At 46.9% G+C, this 23383-nt stretch overlaps 1 protein-coding gene across 1 annotated transcript in view; it reads left to right on the top strand.

Moving 5' to 3' along the window:
• The window catches only part of ERICH3 (glutamate rich 3), a 43882-nt gene extending 21829 nt beyond the window's left edge, over nt 1-22053 (top strand). The window contains exons 12-16 of the mRNA XM_054833766.1: nt 1991-2212; nt 9326-9829; nt 14992-15144; nt 19449-20854; nt 21982-22053. Of these exons, the coding sequence (XP_054689741.1) occupies nt 1991-2212; nt 9326-9829; nt 14992-15144; nt 19449-20854; nt 21982-22053 (2357 nt within the window). The remainder of the gene's footprint in view (nt 1-1990; nt 2213-9325; nt 9830-14991; nt 15145-19448; nt 20855-21981) is intronic.
• Nucleotides 22054-23383: the final 1330 nt, after the last annotated feature.

Genomic DNA, 23383 nt, shown 5'->3' with positions numbered 1-23383 from the left:
GGAGGAGGCTGAATGCTGGGTGCAGAAGGCAAGAGAGGGTGGGAAGAGCACATAGCAGCAAAACGTCAGCAAGATGTAGTGCCAGATGAACTATTTTGATCTTTTCTCCTATCTGTTGCCAGTGGGAGTGCGACGCCTTGTTCACCTAAGGGTCTTTCCAGTCCCTTCTCCACCACGCTGCGCCAGGCACCGCTTACCTGACACCTGCCCAAAGCTCCACCTTCCTCACCTGTCTGAGCATTTATTCCCTCTGCTCCAGGTCTACCAGCTCACCTTTCTTACCTTCTCTGCTCCGACCACGGGCACTATTGTCCTTTCCCTTTACCGAACGCGCCCGGTGCCTGTAGTACCTGGCTGACCTTGCCCCTTTCGCTTGAGCCCCATCTCATTTCTGTTGACAGAGGTTTAAAAAGAAAGACCGGAGAGAGGCTGCCCTTGCTGAAAGTTTGCCCAAGGGGTGTTTCTCGTGGCAGGCAAAGATGATATCTGTGGTATAAAACCGACGCGTGGCAGCTCCAGCTGCACACCCAGAATGTGCCGTGTGCCCTGTGCCGCCTCCGGCCAGTCCCTGTTGCCATCGGGCTGCTCACGGGAAGAGACGGTGAGCTCAGCCTGTGCCTTCACTCACACCTTATTATAGGCCTTTTCCAGAGCAACTCCAAGTTAGAGATTTTAATTCCTACTTCCTAGTCCTATTTTTACTTTCATAATTCTGCAGTGCTGCTGCTCAGCTTCCTCGTTAGTCCCTGTGGATGTGTGTCTGTGATTAATCAAGCCTTTTTCCTTGCAGGAGGTGGGCACCTTTCTGACAGTTACCTGAGGAGGCCTCACTTCCAACAATGCAGTTGGAATCTCAATTGATTTTTAATACAGAAAATAAATCTCCCTATTCCCTTAATTCTCATTGCCTGGGTAATTGTTTATTTGCCTAATTGGTTCTGCATCAGATACTCTTCATTTCTGTCCTTGGCATTCTGTCACTTCAGTACTTTAAAAGCACTGATGGAAAGAAAAAGAGATGAGCAATAAATTCTGAAAGGTGAGAAATGATGGCCACGAGGGACAGCTGGTGTGTGAGCAGTGACAGCTCTCCTTCACAATTTCGGTTTGTTGCCTCTCTGCTGCATGCGCCGTGAGCTAGCGGGAGCAGTGGAATTACTGGGTTTCAGATGGAGATCACTGACATCACTGTGCGTGCTGGTGCCTGGGGTTTTAAATAGTGCAGCCTTGGCTGGAAAGGGAAGGATTCTTTAATGCATATGCATGAAGACAATCTTTACCTATAGATCTGAGCAAAGCTCTCTATCAAATGTTACAACTTGTCAGGCTAGTAGCCTGGGACGAAATCCAGACCGTGTTGATGTACAAGTGGTTAATTCTTCCATAAGCTTCATTTGTGCCAGGATTTCACCTGGGACCCGAAGGAGCAGCTTAGAACAGTGCGATAACAGACTGCTCCTCTGTAGCACCCTTTGGCAGGGTTTAATTAATTCATTTAGTTTGTAAGCCACTTCTTTGCTAATTAGCCATGTCAATCCACATTTATCTTACTTTGTGCTATAATATATTACCTTTTTCCAGCTTTCTCTATTGCTTGGTGGGGTTTTTTTTGTCGCAACAAGTTTTTCTCCTATAATAAGAGACTGTCTTGCATTTTATTTCCGAGTTTGCCCAGCTCTTAATTTTTCTAGTCCTTTCAATGGCTAATGATTTTGTTTGTTTTGTTTTTAATGTATTAATCATACTTGATGCATCATTCGTTAGCTTTACTGCATTTTTGCTACTCTATCTATGAAGAACATGATACTTTTTTATGATAATGTGCTCTTATGATTCCTACCTGTGGTCTTAGATTCTCTGATGGCTTTAAAAAGACTGAGCAAGTGCAAAGGCAAAAGGAGATTAATGAAGTTAACCTCTGTCTGCTTAAAAAGACCTTATTAGTTGTGAATTCTGTTTCCTGTCTCACAGTATGATTCTTTTATTTTAGAGTATGATGAAGATTTTGAAGCAGATGAAGAAGTTAAAGAAGAGCGACAGATGGGTGATCAAATGAATGGAATGTCAAAGTCATCCTCAGATGATAAAGAACATAATTTAGACTATGAAAAGGACAGTAAAACCTCATCACAAAAGGCACTGCAGGCCTCTGACAGCGAGAAAGATGGAAGTGATGGATATTCTGACAGTGAGTCAGAGGATGATAAACAAGGTTAGTTTTTTTCATCATGAAGCTTAGAGAAGTTGACCTGATGCATGTTTTGCATATTGTGCATGTCCAGTACATATGTTGAGTCTGCATGGGAAAACCCATGCAATTCCTACTGAATTGGTGGTAAAAGATGCCTGTTTTCTTTGTTACTGATTTTACCGTCCATCGCTGAAATAGAGCCAAACCCACTGGCAGCGTAAGGTGTGCCAGCTCTCAGCAGACATTGCTGAACTATTTACTTGCAGCAATGGAGATGGAGCCAGTCAGCAGATTAGCTCGAAATACTTGGGGCAGATCATCACTTCGTGTCAGTGGTCCCCGACATCTGTGAAGTGATGACCACTTACACCTGCTGAGGATACGCACTTTCATCTGAGAAGTCGCCAGGAAACCAGAGATACCGCCTTGTATTTGAGAAGTGCTGTCTTTAATGGCCCTGACTAATCAGAACCTCAGCTTTGCGCTCTGGTACATCACGGACTCTGTCTTGGCTCAGGGAGGAAACGTCCCTTCTACCAGCAATGGTTTGGCAATGTTGAGGGTCCTTGTTCAAGTCTGGCTGTGAATGAGTAAGATCCGGAGTCAGTATGATAGTTTGTGATTCCTGATCCAAATGTAGGTACAGAAGTGTGCGGTGAAGTGTCCAAGACCGTTATCATTATTAATTCAGAAAGATTAAACTGCTCTGGACTATATTTTTGTAGAATAAGTAACGTTTTCTGTCATTCAGTTTTTTGGATCAGCACTTTTAATGTCTGATGTTTTAACCATTGGCCTTCATGCAGCCTGTGCACCTTCATGAATAATCCCACAGCAAACTTGCAGGCAATTTCTCATTTATTAGATGAACAATAGAATTCCATTCACCATGTGGTGAATATGTCAGCAGGGAACTGCCTCTTCCTTGGGGCACAGCAATTTATTTCTCTCTAACGTTTCTCCTCTATGGCTTTGTTAGATCCTGAGCTGACTTATCTGCTTCTCGCTTGTCATAATGTACCAGGATTTCTCCATTTACTACTGTTTTAAAATTAATTACTTTGTGTTCCTTACATTTGACAGTCCTAATGTGCAAACTATTTCTCAAGTTAAATGGAAACATTACTTTCACATTTGTATTTCTAGGTGAATTAAGCAAAGGTAATACAGCTGTTTGTGAAAAGGTTGCAGCTGCAAGAAAGATCCAGTCTTTTTATAGAAAGTATAAAATCCAGCAGAAATTCCAATCAGGTTTGAAACATCCTTACTTATTAAAACATTGCAGTGATCAAAAAGAATCTTAATTTTTGTTTTCTTGTGATAATCAGAAATAGCTTGTGATTCATGAATAATCAGTACAATTAAGCATTCTTTTTTGCTTGTTAGTGTATGGCATTATAAACTTTTTTGTGACTTCAGGCGCTGCTTCTCAAGCTGTAGCAGTGTGTGATGATCAGGTGAAAGTGTGTGGATGCATGGGTGTGTATAGGTGCAAAGGACCAGGTAACTGTAAGGGCCTTTCATGGCTACCTATACATTAAGGCCTTCGTTAAGGGCCACCTTTATTCACCGTTGTTTGTACTGGGATGTAATAGTGCTGCGTGCGCCGAAACTCACTAATTCGATATACATTTTGCTGTGACGAAGAGAAAAGGCTGTTGGGAAGCCATCAGATCTTGACATCTATGGACATTTAACACCAGCAACCAACAGTGTAAAGCAGCTAGTCGTCTGGGCAGGGGTTCCACCGGGGGTGCCACCAGCTGAGGCACTGCTGATGTTTCTCAATTTGTATTTGCCACGGCTTGCTTTGTTCTCCTTTACTGCAGCAGCTCAGGACGTGTGTTTACATCATTGACATTCTCTGTGGTTTTAAATAAGACAGGCGTAATCATCTTTCTCGGCAGCCTGATTTGCTGCTTCTGTCTTTTACGTCAGCACACTAACGCAGTATTCATCAGTTACCACTTGCATCTCACCGGCAATCGGTAGCGGATGGGTGTCCGGCGCTGGCAGCATTGCCTCTGTGGGAATGAGGGAAGTGGCTCTCAAAGGTGCTTCCTGAGCAGCTCACCGCTTGGAATCAGTTTTCGCTTTGGCCCACACGAGCTGTGACTTCTTAACCTTTTCGCTGTGACTTTTGGAGAAGGGAGGCAGAGCAGCTGGCTCTACCTCATTTTCCCTGCTGCATTTGGTGAGGATGTAAGGAAGAGACAGGTAATGTTCTCATTTGGTATCTTAGTGTGAGGAGCGGTGATCCGAATATTGGATGGAGACCTAGAGGGGCTTTTAGAAGTCTCATTGTGTAAGTACAATAAATAATGGAAGAGGCATGGATTAGGAGCTGGGGATACTGGTGGAAAAGCCGTTTCCACGATCGTTGGTTGTACCATGAATGCATCTGTTCTGTGCTCTGAGCTCTGACTGCTCGCCGTAGGTGTAAATGATGTCAACAAGGAGAGCCGTGCTTCCAACATTTGTCTTCTTGGGGCAGAAAGCCTGAAGGTGTTCTGCAGTCCTTATTTAGCACAAGTAAACGGTGGACTGTAACATTAGATAAGGATGTTTTAAGGTCACTGCTAGCTTTGGGTGACATTTCACATCACTGGAATTTTGGATTTCTACAGACTTTACATTTAAGGTGAAGGTCGGGATGATTTTTTTGTTCTGGCTGTAGCGAGTGGTTAATCTTCAGAGAGATTTCTACACTTGAGGTGGTAGAAGTATTCAGAAGCCCGCTGGTACCTCCGCCTTCGCACTCGCAGAGAACGTGGTTACAAACAGTAAATAGTGGAACCCAAAGGTGCGGGGCATTTCCTTCTGCATGAACAGGGAATTTGTTGTAGTAAGGATTTGTCATCTCCCAAATGTCTGTTTACTGTTTACCTGATGGCATTAGAGTCCTCATCTAGTTTTATCCAGACTTATTTTCAATCCTTTAAAGAAAATGGTATTTTTTTGCATTGTTTTTGTTAACCACTCTAGGCATTGATTGAGCACAAAATGCCTGTGATTTTTCATTCCTGATTCCTATTTGTTGATTTTTTTATATTTTCCCCTTTGTAATGAAATTTTCCCATATTTTTTTTTCCCACCAGTGAGCAGAAGAGGTTGAGAGAAGGGATAAAAAAGATGTGGGCTTTCCCCAACTGAGATGTAATAATAAATTTATGAAAAATAATAATTCATTGGTAATTTTGAGGACAAGAAGAGCTTTCTGTTTGAAGGAAGGACCTTTACTCTCTGAAAAGAGTCTGCATGAAATATTTCAAGCAGCTGTAGTAGCAACTACTAGTTCAGTTTTTTAGGAGATTATTAAAGTGCCTAATAGGTCTCAACGGTTGAAGATTTTTCTGAATATTAATTGTTAAAACCACTTACCCGAATTGCCGCTTCCCTAATGTATCCAGTGGTGACAGAGAGATCTAGAAATTAATATATTGTCTCAGGGGAAACATCTGTAAAGGAACTCCCTTCCTCAGTCCCTTCAATCCTCCAGTGGTGGCAGAGTGGGGTCCTTTAAGTAGCGTGGGGTTTGTTAGATGTCTTTGTACAACATGTTTTCCTGAACACGCTGTTCTGCGTGGATCACAGTTCTGGCCTGTGCGTGGCACATGAGTGGAAGCGACAGTTAGAGAAGGAATTCTCCCTCTTCTCCCTTCCGCGTGAGTGCCTAACTTGTGTGAAATTCTGTGACTATATATTTTTCAATATTGAGTGCAAGGCCCCACCGAGGTGTAAAGCTTGATGCTCCATAGTGCACCTTGCACAGTCTGGTATTGATGATGGTGCTTGCATAAATAGGGCGTTACTACATTAGCAATTTAGTCCACAAGATGAGTTCATTTGAGGTGCAGATTTCTTTTGCATCTTCTCACGGAGTCGTGCACAGCACACAATAACACACCACTCATGTCCTCAGTGCACTTTTCTGCGTGAGGGAATGGAGGCTGAGGCCCCCCTTGCAGTGTGCGTGGAAGATCCTCCAGCATCTCGGTGCCGTGCACGTGGAGCGCACGCCGAGCGCTGGGGACTAGCATGGAGTTGATTGCCAGCTGAGGAAGGGTGTAGATACATGGTCCTGGCGTGGTAACAGATCACAGCAAATCAAACCTTGGCCCTTCCCTCTTTGGGACCATAGATGTAGTGTACAGTCGGAGTAGCCCTAGTGCCATCTGTAGATGCTGTTTCTAGCTCTCATCTTCATTAAATAATGTTGGGCCATGAAAACTGTTTTGGGAGTTACTTAGCTATTGCATCTCCTAGCCCTAAGGTACGCCCCGTTTCCCCTTGCTTTAAAACTGTGTTACCTTCTGGGCTGGCAAGGCGTACAACTGAGTGTGAGCTGTCGAGCCCTCCGTTATACAAACACCCCGCGACTTGATCTCTGCACTTAGCGATGTCAGGGTTAAAACTGTGAAGCTGTTATTCACATGTGTCCTGGCGTCCGTCGGCATGGACATTTACTTGTTCGGTCTGGTAAGATGGGTCTTTGTGGAAGTGTTACTGGGGCATCCTGCTAGTGACAGTAACTCATTTTCTCCTGACTTGCAGAGGATAACAGAGCTCTGTTGGGTTTTAGATCTGTTACCTACAGTTCAGCTCTTGAATTTGTCTTTCGGCACACGAGTGATTTAATTTGCAAAGTTATGAATACCTGTGGCTGCTGTTAATGTCCGTGGCTACTCAGACCCCTGAAATCACTCTGCTCCTCTGCGGTGGCCAGCAGAACACGTTCAGCTAAAACATTTAGGAAAGTCCCAGTTCCAGCCTTGTTATTTTTTTTCTTCTTCTTTTTGCTGTTCTTTTGTTGTTAGGTGGATTTTTGTGGTGTGTGAAATGTCTTTTGATACAGATTGTCCGTTCCTTGCAGTGCTGTGTTGGTCACTGGTAGTGCAAGCTTCCCTTCCGTCAAGCTCCTAGAGGCAAACGTAAACCTGTGACCACCTGGAGATTAGCCAATTACACGTGTTTCTGTGTAATTTTACTCTAATTGTTGCTAGCCTCAACTGTCATCTCCTTGTGACCTGGAATTCCACGTGCTCTGTACGTTTACTGTGCCTTGAATTCATCTGTCGAGCCTTGCACCTGTAATTTTTTTGGAGAACTCGCCGTCAGTTAAACATCGGTGTTAGTGTTGATAGACCAAGGTTTTGGATAGCAAACTTTTGGGCATAGACACTATGTTTTTATGTTTCAGTAATTAGTACACTAATCCACTTGTAACCTATGAGTGCTGTTATAGTAGAAATAACGTTAATAGTAGTGGGATCTGGATTTTTATGAGTACATGCTGTGCACAGATTTTGTCTCATCTTCGTTCAGTATATCATTACACTCCTCCAAGAGTGTCTGAATTCATTAGGCCCCTTGGGTCAGTTCAGCCAGCATATAGAGTTTTAGAATAATATCCAGATAACCGAGGTGCCAAAGATGTTACTTTTGCATACAATACTATGAATCAGACATAAATAAAGAGCATGTAAGAGAGACCTTCACACTCAAATCCTCGTGGACCATAAGCCTGTGAATAAATTGGAAAGAATCGCTGACAATTCCCATAGCACAATATATAAACTGCATATTTGAGTCGTTCTGTCTCTGAACTTGCTTGTTTTATGTTCTTGTAAGCGTCTTTAGGAGTGATGGTGTTTTCTGGGAGTTTGGTTGCTCAAGGGAGTCTAAACATACCTACCATTAGAACACAGGTGCAAGTCCAGTGAGGACTGGAGGTGACTGAGTGGTGGCTGTCCAGGAGTTCGTGCCTGAAATCCTTTGCAGTAGAGATCCTAGAGGATGGGCGTCCACCTCCCATTTGGTACCGCTCATTGTCCTTGCAGCCACCCTCTATGAAGATGTCAAAGTTAGAATGAACGTACACCTGGATAACTTCCCCAGAGATGCAGGCAGCTTCCTCACACCACCACTGAAGTGTGCTGGGAGCTGGAGTTGCACTCTGCTCCTTTTCCTTTGCTACTTTTAAGGAAAATTGAGGAGTTTTCTTGAATTGATAATCTGGCATCCATACAAGGCAGTCCGTTAATTTAGAATTGCAGTTTCCATTCAAACACACCTTCTTTGTTCTTGTTCTAAAATTAATGAGAGTAGTTGACATATTTTAGGGACGTATTTAGCTTCATAGGTTTTTTTAAAAGCAGTTTAAAAGCAAAGTTTTTGTAATACATTGCAGATGAAAAGGATAATTTAAAATATTACAAAAAATTGCAATGAGCCTTCCTCAGATCCACGGAGGAGGAGGAGGCATAGAGGCTGATGGACGGTTGTGGCTGCAGGAAGAAGGAATGCGGCGCAGATTGGCTCCTGTGGCTCTGAGAATAACTGTTCAGAGACAGTCTGGCAGTCCAAATTCTACCTCTGGCCTTCCGCCACCAGCAGATGCCTAGGAAAAATATGAAAAGGACAAGGATACTGCGCTGCTTCCCCAGTGTGTCTTCCCACCCCTGTAATTAGCTGGTGTCAGGGGTGGTCCCTTTTACTTATTAAGCCTAACTGGATTTTTCTTCCTTGAGTGTGACTAACCTCCTCTTGAACCCACGTGAACTTTGGACACCAGCAATGTTGCGTAGCAGTAAGCTGTACTGTTCACCTAAATGTTAGATGAAGAATTGTTATTTATTTTTATTTTTTCCTCAAAGTTTCCATTTATGAATTTCATATGATGGCCCCTGTATGTTTTTTAGAGGAGACCGTGAACTTCATCTCCAGTTTAATTTGAATGGTTTACACATGATTTTGGAGATCTTCACCATTTTCACTAACAGGAGTGCACTAAAGGACTGTTGCTATGATTGAAATCTTTTATCAAATGGAGCTTAAGAAACTATCCTAAAGCCTGCCTGAGTCATATTTAGAGGTGCTTTGGAGGTATATTTCTGTGTGATTGATGGAGCTAATCTGGTTCATTGCCATTATCAGAAAAAAAATATGTTAAATGGCTTTGATATATCTGGCCAATGTTCTTCTACTACTTATTGGAATTTTGTCACGATATCCTCATGATGAGCATCTAGATGAGCGTCTGTCCCTTTGTGCACAGCAAAGGGAACTAGTGGCCCATGAATGCAGATGTTTTAGTAACAAATACTAAAACAAAATTATGTTTGCTATTTCCAGGTGGGAGGTCTGCACACTCTCTCTCATCCATCAGCACCCAGGATAGCAGTGAAGATGACTCTCATGCTGGAACGATGAAAGACAATGTTAAGGGCAAAGGGGAGTATGATATCAAAAGGACATCTGATAACGCAGCACATGCACAATATGGAAATGAGAATGGGGAGAATAAACTGCTCAGAATGGGAGAAAATCAGGAAACTTTTGCACTGGAAAAGGAAGGAATAGATGAAGCAGAAAAGGCAAAACCAGAAGATCTAACAGCAAGGGAAGATACTGGAATTTTTCATGAAAATATAATAGAAATACAGCATCAAAGTCCTGAAGTTAATGGGGAACTCAAACAGGCTGGGTCAGTAGAAAGTGACATAGGGGAAGATGGGGATAAGAATGCAAGTACCAGGAGGGATGATGGGCAGGAAAGTCCTCTAGTGCCTTTGGAAAGCAATACGATGGAAGCGGAGGACAGCAATGAAGAGTGTCCTCAGAGTGACGAAGGAGGTGGTGAGTACAGTCCCTTTGCACAATCGTGAGTGACTAGTGCATGCAAGTGTTGCTGTATTTGCCTTTACGCTAAGTCATGGTGCAGCATGGGGAATGCAGTTGCTGGTCTGTTTTCAGGCTGCTAGAATACTCTGTACTGCTGTGAGCTAAATCACCAACTGGAATATAACCTTGGTTAATTTTTTCTTTTCTAATGTTTCCAGGGTAAGGCTTTGGCTATCCTTTTTTACTCCAGTAGTTGGGTTTCATGTATGATGCAATTATTAGAAAATCCAAATGTGATTTATTACCTATAGGAGAATCTGTATGCCCAATTGGGGGACTCTGTTTATAATATTGAAGTACTAGATTCAAAAAGAACATGAAAAATTACCATGTGAATCATGTTGCAGCAGATGAAGATCAAAACTATGTTGGTTGATCTATGGTTGTGTGGCTTCACTGCTATGGATTTGTTGGCAAGGAGCAAATCAGTTAGTTGTGTGACACCTCATTTTTACTGGCAATAAAACGGGCATCTTGCAGTTTCAGCCTTACCTTTGTGAATAATGGGCAGTTAATAAAAGGTTGGCCACATGAGCAAGGTGTTGCATTATTACATCTGGGGAACGGGAAAAAATGTAAACCCTTGCTTTGCAATGTCATCCAGGTGGTGGGGGAAATGTCTTGGATGCTGTTAAATCAAGCAGTATAAAAGAACAGTTGTCTGCACTGGTGCTGATGTGAAGGAGAGCCACGAGCCACGGTAGATGAAATTTCCAGTTGTCTTTCTGTATGCTGGATTCGTGGTGGAATGTGGAATGCTTCTCCTTTGTTTTAACAGATTTTTTTGGTTCTGTTTCTATTGCCTGCTGTTCATTGCCGTACATCTAAGATGGCTGTGTGTGGAATAAACAAATTGAGCGCTGGTGCTTAATGCTTTGCAAGTCTGTTGCTGCTGGGTTACTTTGACTGTCTCGCGCATTGCTTTTGCTTTGTTATGCATCCAGGATGGAGACAGTAAAGACAGTAGCTTACTATTCATTGAATAATGCTGAAGTCTTCGAAGATGTTTGGTTCTGGAACCCCTCTCTGCACTTGTGTGAAAGAAACTTCAATTTAAGGCTCAGATGAGTAGAGTAAGGACTACTGAAGAAGAGAGAACTTTGAAAACCTAGAGGACAGAATATTATGCTGTAATACAAACCCAAGGCATGATCAGTCGAATGTGTCAAGCTAGTAATCTGGTACTGCGTTAGCCTCAGACAATAGCATTGTTCTTTATTAGCATAAATTCCTGCATGCTTATGTTCAGCACACATGGTTTCATGGCTCCAGGTGTGAACAGAGATCCTCTATCAAATATAGATAGATTGGGTGAATGTTATGTAGGCAACAGTGTTTACTTCTTAGTCAAGTCCTGCATCATCTCTGCTACCAGGAGACTACCTGAGATTCAGGCAGTGCAGATCAAGGAAGGACGAGAAAATCATGGAATCATAAAAATTACAGATAGGAACGACTTCCTAAATTGCACGCAGGTTTTTCCCCATCTACGTGAGAGTTGTCTAGGTAAATTTTAGAGCAAATAAAGACACGCCAAGAAACTGTGTAGAGCAATGAAAGAAAAATATAATACCCTTTTTGAGATACAATGAGCATGCTAAAGAAATATTGTGGGTTAACAAAGGTCACATGGGAATCTTAGCTTCTTCCAGGCGCTTAGCACAGTTGCTGCCATGATAAAGAGTCTAATTAAAAAATTTAAGGATGTCTGTAGTCTGCCAGATGGTTACAACTCCCAGTACTGCAGTCCTCTGAAAGGCTGAGAGCTAAAAGCCTCCAGAGACACGCGTAGGGTGGAAGGAGCTCAGCTCTTTACTGTGGCTGCAGAATTGTTCTCGGTGCGTTCTTGGGCCTCCCTGATGTTTTCACATGAACTTCTCCGTGGGGCTGGTCGTTCTCATCAGCCGTCCAGCCTGCGTTTAGATGAGACTGATATGGCACTCTGTTGGTTTTTTGCCTCGATGAGACCAGTTGTGCTCTGTTCGTGACAGGATCTCATTAACAGTGCAGAGCTAATTCATCAGAGAAAATCGTATATGCTGAAGAAAGCAAAAGGTGCAAAATGCTCCTCTGGGGTTGTTCAGTGGCAGGCTGAGTCTGGGCAAATCACAACCGGTGGTGTGACAGGATCTGTCAGAAGTATGGAAATACCTGGGATGGGCTCCTGCTGCGCGTTTTCTGATCTTGCCGTGCTCTTGGTGACAAGGAGATATTGCTGATCCCGAGAGAGAGAATTATTGTGAGCGGTATTTGTCGTCCTTCCTAGGCTCTGTGTTTTGATAGACTGTCAATTCCCTTTTGACAAATGTTACGCAGGCAGTAAATTGCAACGAAGGGGAGCTGCCAGCGATGGCAGTCTCTCTTGCACACCAGCCACAAGGAAGGAGAAGGGAATTCTGCGATTGTCTAGATCTCACTGAAATTGATTGCCTTGCCAGTAGGTGAAGTGAAGGATCTTTGTGCTAAGTATTTAAATTAGGTACCGGGCTTATGGTAGACTTCAGGCCTATAATCAGGTCAAAGTAAAACATACACGCCATACCTAGCACAGCGCTTGGTATTTCAGCAAGTCGAAGAAGGTGCTGCCTCTATCTCTGTGTGGGGCAGCCAAGGGATGTCCTGGAGCAGAAAGCTTCTTGTCTTCTCTGCAGAGCTGAAACATCAGAACGATTCGAGCAGGTTGTGCACAATGCTCTCCTGGGACCTTCCCTGCTCAACTCCCGTGGTTCCTTGCAGAGCAGATCTTAGTGCTTCACCCAGGTGAAATGTGACAGCAAGGAGTGAAGCCATCACTGCCTTTTAGGACCCATGGTGTAGGCAAAAAGGTGTTCATGCTGAGCAAGTGCCTTTTGTACTGTAGACTGAAATGGTCTTTTAAAAATTTTCTCACATTTCTATTCTGAGCTGTGTGGGTGCAGGGTACTGATGGGCTAGGAAGGATGGGTGTAAGCATAAAGTAGGAGGAACCACAGGAGGAAGCAGAAGAAAAAATAAAACAAAAGTGAAAAAAAGAAGAAAAATAACATATACAAGGGTGAGTTGAAAGACAGAATCAACAGCATAGGAAAAACCCAGCCTCATAGGAGAAAAGTGAGAGAGCACAGGGTGTGCATTGGCAAGAGAGAGGCAGGGATTTGAGAAGAGTGCAAGGTTGTGACAGGGAAGACGGTGTTAAGTCTTCTCCTCACTGCAAGCTGGTGGGAACAACACCTCTCCCACGCCCGGACCTTTCAGTGCCCTGACGGACTCTGAAGCAGCAGGCAGATTAAATCCCATACACACAGCTATATGTATAAAAAAATCAGTCTCAGAAGAATTGATAGCCATTTTTCTTAATAAATTGCTGGAGGGAACATTCTGCCGCCTGCAAGTACACATGATTTCAATACATGATGCCCAGAAGCGGCAGCGATCCATAGAAGACCTGTACAAACGTTGTGAGGCAAGACACTATTTCTGTGGGTTAAGTGGGCAATTTGGATGAGACTAGTGGCCCGGTCGGTCAGTCTTGTTGTGCTTATTTTTATGCAACTGATTTTCTTCTTTTCTTCAGCTTTTTACTCATGGCTCCTTATTTTTATTTTCAGAGAAATCGAAATGAGGTGTTGCTTGAAAGTCAAGATATCATACCATGTAACACCTCTTTATCTAGGCTGCAAGTCATGATTTAGCCAGAAACATGTTGAGTGGTTTGTTGTGGCAATTGGTTTCAGTCTCTGTATTTTTGTAATAGAAAGCCAGGTCAGGATTCAGATCTCTTTTTTGTCGCTGGCTGAAACCCTGCTCCTGTACTCTCAAACAAAATACTTTGTCTAAATAAAACGCCAGAGGCTGATTCTGGGAAGAGCAGTGGCGAAGGTACTGAAAAGTGTCTGTGTTCTCAGCCTTGACGTAGAATTTGTCTGTAGATGTCTAGAAATGGAAACTCGGAACAAGTGTCTCTGCGGCACTTCCACTGCATAGGTGAAGCTGACCAGTGTACTGCTTCGTGTCACATGCAGTATTAAAGCCTAGAAATGCTGTGATTGTCTCCTTTGTGATATGAAAGTTATGCTTGACATAAGTATCGAGTACAAGCAATCGACTGAGTTACTCCCTTGCGGTCAAAGGCTTGATAGTTCCAAGCTGCAGTCTGAAACACGACCACTGGCACCATCCGAGCAGCAACAGGAATTAATCGAGTCTCACACTAACAGTCCTAACACGAACAGAAGTGGGCAGCTGTTCCAGAGAGGTACCTGAAGGTCTGCGGTTCCTAATGGACACGGTATACTGGCAATAGAGGCCATCTGGCACCAAAACCAAGTGCGAGATTTGCCTTTATGCTGTCAGTCCATACCAGTGGTAAACTAGCAAGCCCTTCGTGCAAAAGACTAAGCCAGTAACTGCAACAGAAAAGGAAGGACGTAGAAAACTGATGGAACTTGAAGGGAGAAGCCTGGGTTGCTCTCAGAGGAGATGCTGAAGGGATCGGACTGTGTACATAGCTGGAATACTGCTCATAAAGAAGTTGTTTAGTATTACTAGCTTGAAAGCCATTCACGTAATCATCCAGCAAGTCGTAAAGCAGAAATGGAACTGATAGCACAATATCTTGACAATAGTGTCAAATGTGTGACTTGACTGTGAAGCATCACAATCATTGCATTTACAGAGCAGAAAATACTTCCCTGCTTATTTGCAGATAAGCACAGGTCTTCAGTCACTTATGTTAGTTTGGGGAATTGAGGAATCATCAGAACTGTAGCTGGGGGCTTAACATAGATTTTTTTAAAAAAAGTATTCATAGAACAGTAACAATTTTATGTCTGTAAAACAATGTTGTTGCTTGTTTGTTGAACGCTCCTCAGACTGTTTTCTGAAAATGCTGTGGGAGGTTGCTGCTCTGTATTTCAGTAGATGCTCCTGCATGAATTTTGTCTTTGACTTTTAAAGGTTGTCTCCATTTGGTTTTAATCTACTTAAAAAAAATATTGCTGGTGAAGATTTACGTGGCTCCAATCAGGTCTGCCCTAACATTTCAAATTTTAAACCAAGCTGAGATAGCTGGATGGCTTCTACTCCCCTTTTGCTTTTTAATGGTTTCTCTTACTTCCTCTTTTGTAACTGTGCGACAGTTTTTGACGATTGCAAGCCAGACCAGGAGGAAACGGCAAAGGCAATTGGAAATGATCGTCAGGTGAATTCTGAACCTGAACCTGAACCTAATGATTCCTGTGCAGATGAGGAAGAAGAGGACGTAGCAAGTACAGAGCATGACGCCAGTGAAGGTGAGGTTGGCCGTCGATCAGGGACGTGGATTAAATCTTACTCATCTGAAGTCTTTTTATAGAAATGTTGGCCCTTTCCCTTCTCTTTCCTTTTTGGCTATCAAACACTCCTTGTGCTCTTTTCTTTCCTAACTTGTATAAAATTGGGTGATGACCAGCTGGCTTCTGTAGTCATGTACAATTAAAGCTTTTTTGGCAGTTATAAAGGTCCTAGGTAAAGAATCCAAGCCATGAAGAAACTGGCTGCTAGTCAAGAAAATAGCAATGGAAAGCAGGAATCTAGTGTTTCCTTTTGCTTCCAGGCAGCGCGGGGCCTCCGTCAGAAATGTGTTGTCAAGACAGGCAGGATGGGACTGACAGGCTGGGAGTGAAGCTGCCCTGCAGACTTTGTCTCCATGCTGTACCCTGTTGGTCTCCCAAACTCATCTCCCTGTTGGCAGTCGGCATGATTGGCAGTGAGGAAATTTCAGCTTGATCTTGGTTCCTCCCAAGAACGTTTCTGGTCCTTGCGACCCTAGCAGTTTATTGCTGGAGACTTGATCTGCCTGACAGAAGAGCCTTGCATATTATCCAGGGGGTATTAAAGCCATCCATCCTGCCACAGCAGCGAGCCGTAGTGAAAGTAAACGTTAAGATTCTACTCCACAGTACCAACGAGTCTGAAAAGAGAAGAGAACCATAGGTTAAAACTGACTTCAATCTGCACTGTTGCTCTTACATTTCCTTCTTCCATCCTCTAAGAGTCTTAGAGCTGGCAGGAACAGGTCATATATAATTTTTAAATTGCTAGTTGCACACTGTCGTGTACTTCACATTAATACAGGGTGGTTTTTTGGTTTGGTGGTTTTTTTTGGTCAGCTGGGAGCCTTTTGATCTTCTTCCTCTATGTAGTCTAAGAACATAGTCTTTTAAGGTTTGTTGTCTTTCATCCAGAAGCTGTGTACAGGAAGCTGGAGGTTCCTTCTCATCTCTGGTCTGTCAGTGATTGTCTTTTATTCAGTAATTCTTTCTCAGATGAGATTGCTTCTGCCTTGGTCCCATCAGCTGACCGCAAAGAACTGTCTATAAAATTTAATTTCAAAGTCCGGTAGTTTTCATGTGTTGATCTTCACAAGAATCTGTGTTTCTGATGCATAGAACAGGGTAGAGAATATGTTGTTCCTGGGCAGCCTGACTTCTGTGTCAACTGTGCCTCCAAATCAGGGCTGAAACATGGAATCATAGAATGGTTTGGGTTGGAAGGTACCTCAAAACCCACCCAGTTCCACCGCCCTGCCATGGGCAGGGACACCCTCCACTAGCCCAGGTTGCCCAAAGCCCCATCCAACCTGGCCTTGAACCCTGCCAGGGAGCCAGGGGCAGCCACAGCTTCTCTGGGCACCCTGGGCCAGGGCCTCAGCACCCTCACAGGGAAGGATTTCTGCCTCACATCCCGTCTCCATCTCCCCTCCTGCAGCTTCAGGCCATTCCCCTTGGCCTGTCACTCCCTGCCCTTGGCACCAGCCCCTCTCCAGCTTTTCTGTAGATCCCCTTTAGGGACTGGAAGGGGCTCTAAGGTCTCCCCGGAGCCTTCTCTTCTCCAGACTGAACAACCCCAACTCTCTCAGCCTGTCTTCATAAGAGAGGTGCTCCAGCCCTCGGATCATCTTTGTGGCCTCCTCTGGACTCACTCCAACAGCTTTCTCGGGCCCCTCTTTCCTCCAGGGCTTTGTCCCATGGTGTTCTACCAAGCAGATCCCTGAAGAGGCCAAAGTCTGCTCCCCTGAAGTCCAGGGCAGTGAGCCTGCTGTGCACCCTCCTCGCTGCCCTGACGATCTTGAACTCCACCATTTCATGGTCACTGCAGCCAAGGCTGCCCTTAAGCTTCACATTCCCCATCAGCCCCTCCTTGTTGGTAAGAACAAGGTCCAGCATGGCACCTCTCCTCCTTGGCTTCTCTATCACTTGGAGAAGGAAGTTATCATTGAGGCATTCCAGGAAACTCCTGGATTGCTTACGTCCTCATGTGTTATCCCTCCAACAAGTATCGGGGTGGTTGAGGTCCCTCATTTGTCTACAGAGGGCCTCATGTGCTCGGTCTTGCTGGTCAGATGGCCCGTAGCAGACCCCCACTGTAATGTCCCCCATCCCTGTCCCCCCTTTAAGCTCTCAGTCGGCTCCTCACCCATCCCCAGGCAGTGCTCCGTGCCCTCCAGCTGGTCAGTGACCTAGAGGTGACACCCCCTCCTCATCTCCCCTGCCTGTCCTTCCTAAAGAGCCTGTACCCTTCCATCCCAACACTCCACAGGAGCCATCCCACCACGTCTCCGTGATGCCAGTGAGGTCACAGCCCTGCAGGCGTCTGTCTCCAACTCCTCTTGTTTGTTCCCCATGTTTGCTCCCCAGGCAGGTGGTCTTTGGAAAGCCTGCGCTCTCCCGGTCGTTACCTCAGGTTCGCACGGTGCCTCATTTTCAACACTCTAATGCCAAAACCACTTCACAGTTGCCATTATCTTTCCTGCCCAATGCAAGACCTCGCTTTACAGAAGGGAATACTTTGTAAGCAGCAGCCAGAGTAAATTAACTCCTCTCTCTGCTAATGAAGCAGGTAAACATATAGACTATGCCATGCACAACACAGCATTTAGTTTCTCTGAGACAAAGTGAACAAAGCATCTATTTTACAGGGACTGGCAAACCCCATGACATTAGACATTACATTAGATGAGTCCAATATTAGCAGCTGGACAGCTCAGACACTATACTTTGGTGGAGTCAGTGATAGTTAACTCTGAGTTGGGATGACAGTTCGGATGTTTTATTTGATTTTGTACCAAAACTTCCATTAGAAATTTTTTAAATGATTGCATGTTACTGATTTTGATAGTGGACCTGAGCTCTCCTAGATTCAGAAGGTAGGATTTTCAGTGCTGTAAAAATATGATAGTGATTGATAACTGATTAATATATATTTGTATAAAAGAAGAAAAATTTTAAAATATAAGGGGCAGAAAGCTAGGAGTAAACATAAGCAACAAACCTGGTGCAAGATGCGTCTTGGATGAAGGCATTATTTCTCGTATTGCAAAATGTAGAGTTTTTAATTCTAAGGTGTGGTCTAGTGTTCAGGTGATGTGAGGGGACACACAACCTGCTGTGCTCTCTCCTCTCCTTCCCCGACTCCGTTCTCCCCCTGGAAACTCTCTTCTCAGCCTGTCCTTTCTTCTGGTTCCTTTACTGTCTGCAGCCGCTTGAGCTGCCTTGTGCCCCTTCTGCTTTCCTCTGCAGCAGACCTGCCCGTGGATGAATCAGGCCCAGCTCGGAAGGGCAGGAGAGTGGCGGTGGAAGGGTTGTGGGAGCGGGGAGCAGCAAGGCTGGTGAAGGGTTGTGGGAAACCGCCACAAGCTCTGCTGGCAGAGACGGGCCGGGCAAATAGCGTCCCCCAGGCCCGTTTGTCACCTGCAGGCTTCTCCGGCTGCCGTTCCAGAGATGGGGGCTAGTCGCACAGGCGGTTGCCCAAGCAGGCAGCAAAAAGCCGTAACTGTGGAGTGCAGTGGCAGTGCAAGAAGGTAAAATAAGTCAAAACCAGTGGGAGATGATTTGGGGCAAGACAACCTTTGCCCAGTTTGAGAAAGGATAGCTTGGGAAACACGTTGTTCCTCGCTCCTTTCAGTGGCGCAGAACTTCTCATTTTCTAAAGAACAGGAACCTGCCACGTTTGTAGAGAACACCGGTGCAGCAGCACAAACTGCGGGGGGGCCCTGCCCAGGGACGGGCCCTGGAGCACCGAATGCAACGAGGGCATTGCCGTTAAATTCCCAGGGGGCGGGAATTGACCCTGGATTATCCCCTGGTGTAATTACAGAATCCATGGGAAACAACTACCCATTTTACGCAAACAGCTGAGTATTCTTCTTCCCCTGTGTGCATATTTTACAGAGCAATTTACCACCTATTTCTGAATTTTTGAACGTCACTGTCAAGCTTACAGCTATTTCATAAACCCACTCCTGAGCTCCCTGCTAGGCAGGTGAGGGAAGGAGGAAGAGTAGGCAGGGCAGGCAGAACTGTCAGAGTTGAAAGCTGGTCATGCATCAACAGTTTTGCTTAAATTAGTTATGCCAGATGCCAGAACGGCAGCACCAGAAACGTAGTCAGAGCACAGGTGTGTGATGAGAAGCAGCACAGCAAGATTTCTCCTCGTCACCATGCTGATGTCCCTTCGTGGCTTGGGAGAGATAGCTTCTTTAATAATAGCCCTGTAAAACAGCCTTCACACTAACACAGTTCTCAATAAAACTAATGTTTTGATTATTTCTTAATAGCACCAGATGGAGCTTTCCTGGCAGAAGGAACAAGAACACTTGATGTGCAGAAGGCAGCAGAACAAGTGGTACGAGAAGGGCAGATGGTAGGGGAGAGACAAGCACTTGAGAAGGAAGATTTTGTTGCCGAGGGAGGAGATGCTCGCGCCGAAGAGGCAGGAGAAGAAATGGCACGGGTGGGAGATTTGCTGCCCGGGGAAGAGACGGTGGCGGTGCTGCAGGCAGGGGGTCAGCTTGCGCTGGAGGAATCCGCACCTGAGGAGAGTGCCACGGCAGAAGAAGATCCCAGGGGAAAGGGGACAGGGAAGGGAACGGAGCCTGGCGCAGAGGTGGCACCTGGGGAGCAGGAGGTTCTGATGGAGGGGACGGAGAGAGAGGCAGCACTGGGAGAGCAGGCGCCTGGGGGAGAGGAGCCGTCAGGGGCACTGCTAGGCGGGGAGGCAGGCGGAGCGGTGTCCGAGGGGCAGGAGGCGGCTGGGGAGGTCTCTGAGGGAGAAGAGGCTGCGGAGGAGGCCTCCGAGGAGGAGGAGGCTGTGGGAGCAACAGGGCCGCCGGTGAAGGAGATGGTAGGTGAGACGGTGTCTGAGGGAGAGGAGGCCGTGGAGGAGGGGGGTTCTGCGGGGAAGGGCGTTATGGCGGGTGCTGTGTCTGAGGGAGAGGAGGCTGTGCAGGATGCGAACTCGGCAGAAGAAGGGATTGCTGGGGTGGTTGGCCCTCAAGGAGAAGAGGCTGTAGAGGAAGCCATTTCTGAAGGGAAGGAGGCTGTGGAGAAGCCTGGAGCTCTCCCGGAAACATTAGGGGATACGAGTGTTTGCGCAGGAGAAGCAATGCCTGGAGGAGAAGACTTTGTAAAGCCAAATGAGTTTTCCCAGCTGAAAGCAGCAGGGGAAGAGCGGATGGAGATGGGGAGAGCTGCCATAGGAGCAGCAACATCTGAGACTGGCAAGGCGTCAGAGGTAGAAGGGAACTCTCTGCTGAGGGCAGAGGACGCAGCGGAGGAGTCTGTGGAGCCTGGCAAGGGTCCCGTGTTGCAAGTAGCACCTGGATTAGAGGCACTGGTGGGTGCTGGAGGGGATCCCGTAAGTGAAGGGTCATCTTGGTTGGAGGAGACCGCAACAGTGGAGAAGGAGGAGGGCTCAGCAGAAGCACTTTTGGGTGGAAACCCATCTCTGGGCAGCAAAGCAAAGACAGAGAGCCCAGTGGAAGAAAAACCCGATGGAGAGGTGATGGAAGTATCTGCAGAGAAAGCCAGAGCGGGGTCAGGAGTTGAGGGGGAGGTCACGTGTGGAGCCGCAGGCCCCAGGGAGGTGGCAGCTGGGATGGAGGGATCGCTGGAGGGAGCGGCAGGGGAGCCGGCACTGGCGGGGGCAGCAGCGGGGCAGGAGGTGGTGGCTGGGGACAGCGGGGTGGGCGATGGGGCAGCGGCGCAGGAGAGGGCGGCAGGAGCAGCGTGGGGGGGACAGAGTGGGACGGAGGGGGTGTCAGCTGAGGGAAGGGGGGCAGCCGGCGAGTCCGGGAGGGACAGGGAAGGGGTGGCTGGTGGAGCCGCAGCCTGCGGGCAAGGGGTGAACCAGGAGGCAGTGCTGGGGTGCGAGGGAAGGGGCCCAGCACCCGCGGGGGCCGAGGGCCAGGACGAGGCAGGGTGGGAGTGGGGCACAGCACATCTCATGTCCCCATGGCATGGAGAACCGTGTGGAGCGATGTCCCCCGGGGAGCAGCCGATTGCAGAAACCTCCCCGAGCACCCCTGTGCATGGGGACGGGGGAGCGGAGCCCAGGGGCAGAGGGTCTGCAGGAGGTGAGGGGCTGTGCCCGGGCACCCAGCCTCAGCCGGCAGCTCCCGGGACAGGGCCAGTGGAGGGCAAGGACGGGCCGCAGGAGGGGACAGAGCAGGCGGGAGTGAAAGCCGAGGGGGAACAGCCAGGCCTCTGCGAAAACAGGAGACACACACAGGTAGCGGGTGTCTCAGAGAGTGCGTGGAGTGCTTCTGGGGCCGGGCAGCAGAGGAGGGACAGTGCTGTCGGAGGGAGCCCAGACGCCCCTGATGCTGGCAAGAGGAGCCGTGGTCCCCGTGAGGTGAGTCCTGCGTGGGCGGCTGTGGCCCCTCACGCTTATTCGGGTTCCCAGACCGGTCCTGTCAGCAGCAGAGGACGCACCACTTTGTCCCGTTTCTTATACTTTAAGTATCTGCTGCCGGTAGCTGGGGTAAGGGATAACAAATCCTTTTGGGTGGCAGCTTCTGCACTCTTTCCTGTTCCCGAAATCTCGTTGCACATATCTTTGGCGCTAACGCAGCCCGTCAGTCGTCTCGCCCCTCGCCCGTGTGGAGCAGCTCCCGCCACCCCACTGGCACTGGTGGCATCGGGTGATCCTCGGCAGCACCCGCTTGCCCTGATGCTCCAGGTCAGCGGCAGCACTCAGCTTCCCTGGTTATGCTGACCTCTGCTTGTAGGAAATCTGTTACAGCAATATCTCACTAACTCAAAGGTTAGCACGTTTTCTGCAAAGCTAATGTTTTTCTCATTGTTTTGTAGGATGTTGTAAACCCAGATGCAGTTGTCGTGCCCTCGGTACAGCCCCAGGATGGGGAAGAAACTTTCCTTTAAGCTTTTTCTGCAACTCCTTCAGTGCTGCGTTCTGCATTTACACAAATCACTGTAGATTTGTGCCGGTTGGGATGTTCACTCCTTTTTTTTTTTACTCCACGAGTACCACAACCATCTGTCACGTTTTACTAGAGCAGCTACTCAGCGTGCAGCAGACAACTGAAATAAGCCTGTATATGCCAGCCCAGGAAACAGCACTCCTTCGTAATTATGAAGACAATAATCGCAAGGATTGTTCCACAGCTGTCATGTTTGTTTTTCCCAAAACACAGAGAAATATTGGACTGGCTGAACCTCCCCTCCTCTCTCAGGCACCGCTTGCTTCTGCTGGCTGGTTGGAGGGAGGGCTGCGGGTGGATGTGCTGTACGTGTTTCTGTAGGACAAGAAGTGTGTTTGTACAAAGTGCCCGTGTTTGACCCTGTGTCTGTGTACTGACTGCATTTCTCTGCGTCTCATTTGCCTTTCTGAAGTGCAGGCTTCAGCGTGAGTCTTCGTCGCTGTGCATAGGGCACTCGTGCACGGTAGCGCTTTGATTCTGATGAGGGCGTCTGGGGGTGTTCAGCAGAGATGCGGAACGGCAGGATCACGGGGAATGGTGGTCTCACACATGGATTTGTAGCTTGAGGGTCTGTCCCCCCCGCCGTTGCCCTCTGGCATGCACGGGGCCGCGTGTGCCGGGCTGGCTGCACCCAGGGGGGCTTCTCCTCGGTGATCCAGGCTTCTTGCGGGCCACGCTTCAGGGCGTTCTTGGGACTTTGAAATGTTGTTGCAACTCATTCCGTTCTAACTCGTATTTATAAATGAATAAAGCCTGGCCGTTTGCTTTTGCTGGTGTCAGTCAGGAGTAACTCCCCGGGCCACGGAGTCTGTGCTGACTCTGCAGGAGGGGTGGTCCGTGTCACGCTGTTCCAGGCCGGCGCTGGCTGTGGCTCTCTGCTGTCAAGAGTCACCCTTTCAGCCCCCCGCACCTCCGAGGGCTCCCCGAGACCCTGCCAGGCTGCGGCGACAGGGCTGTGTGTGCAGCGGCCCGACGGGCATCGCTGCGCGGGATGCGGGGTGCTCTGCCCCTCGAGCAGTTTGAGTGGCTTGTTACTGTAAGCCGCTGAAGATCAATAGACGTGGGATGGGGAATTTCAGTGTGATCAAGTAATTCGTGTTTGTTCCCTCCTGTACTAAAGATAGCTGCATTTGCATTTTTGGTCTGGATACTGGGAAGTACTTTGAGAGAGAAAAGTAGACAAAAAGACTAATCGTAGCTTTACAGTCCTCCGCAGTTGAAATGAAAGCGTTGCGTCAAGTGATCCTGAGTGGTGCAGCTGAAGTGTTTAT

Source organism: Grus americana, chromosome 8 (genome assembly GCF_028858705.1).
Source record: "Grus americana isolate bGruAme1 chromosome 8, bGruAme1.mat, whole genome shotgun sequence".
Taxonomy (NCBI): domain Eukaryota; kingdom Metazoa; phylum Chordata; class Aves; order Gruiformes; family Gruidae; genus Grus; species Grus americana.
Note: the sequence above shows the minus strand (reverse complement) of the source record. Positions and strands in the feature narration are given on the sequence as shown.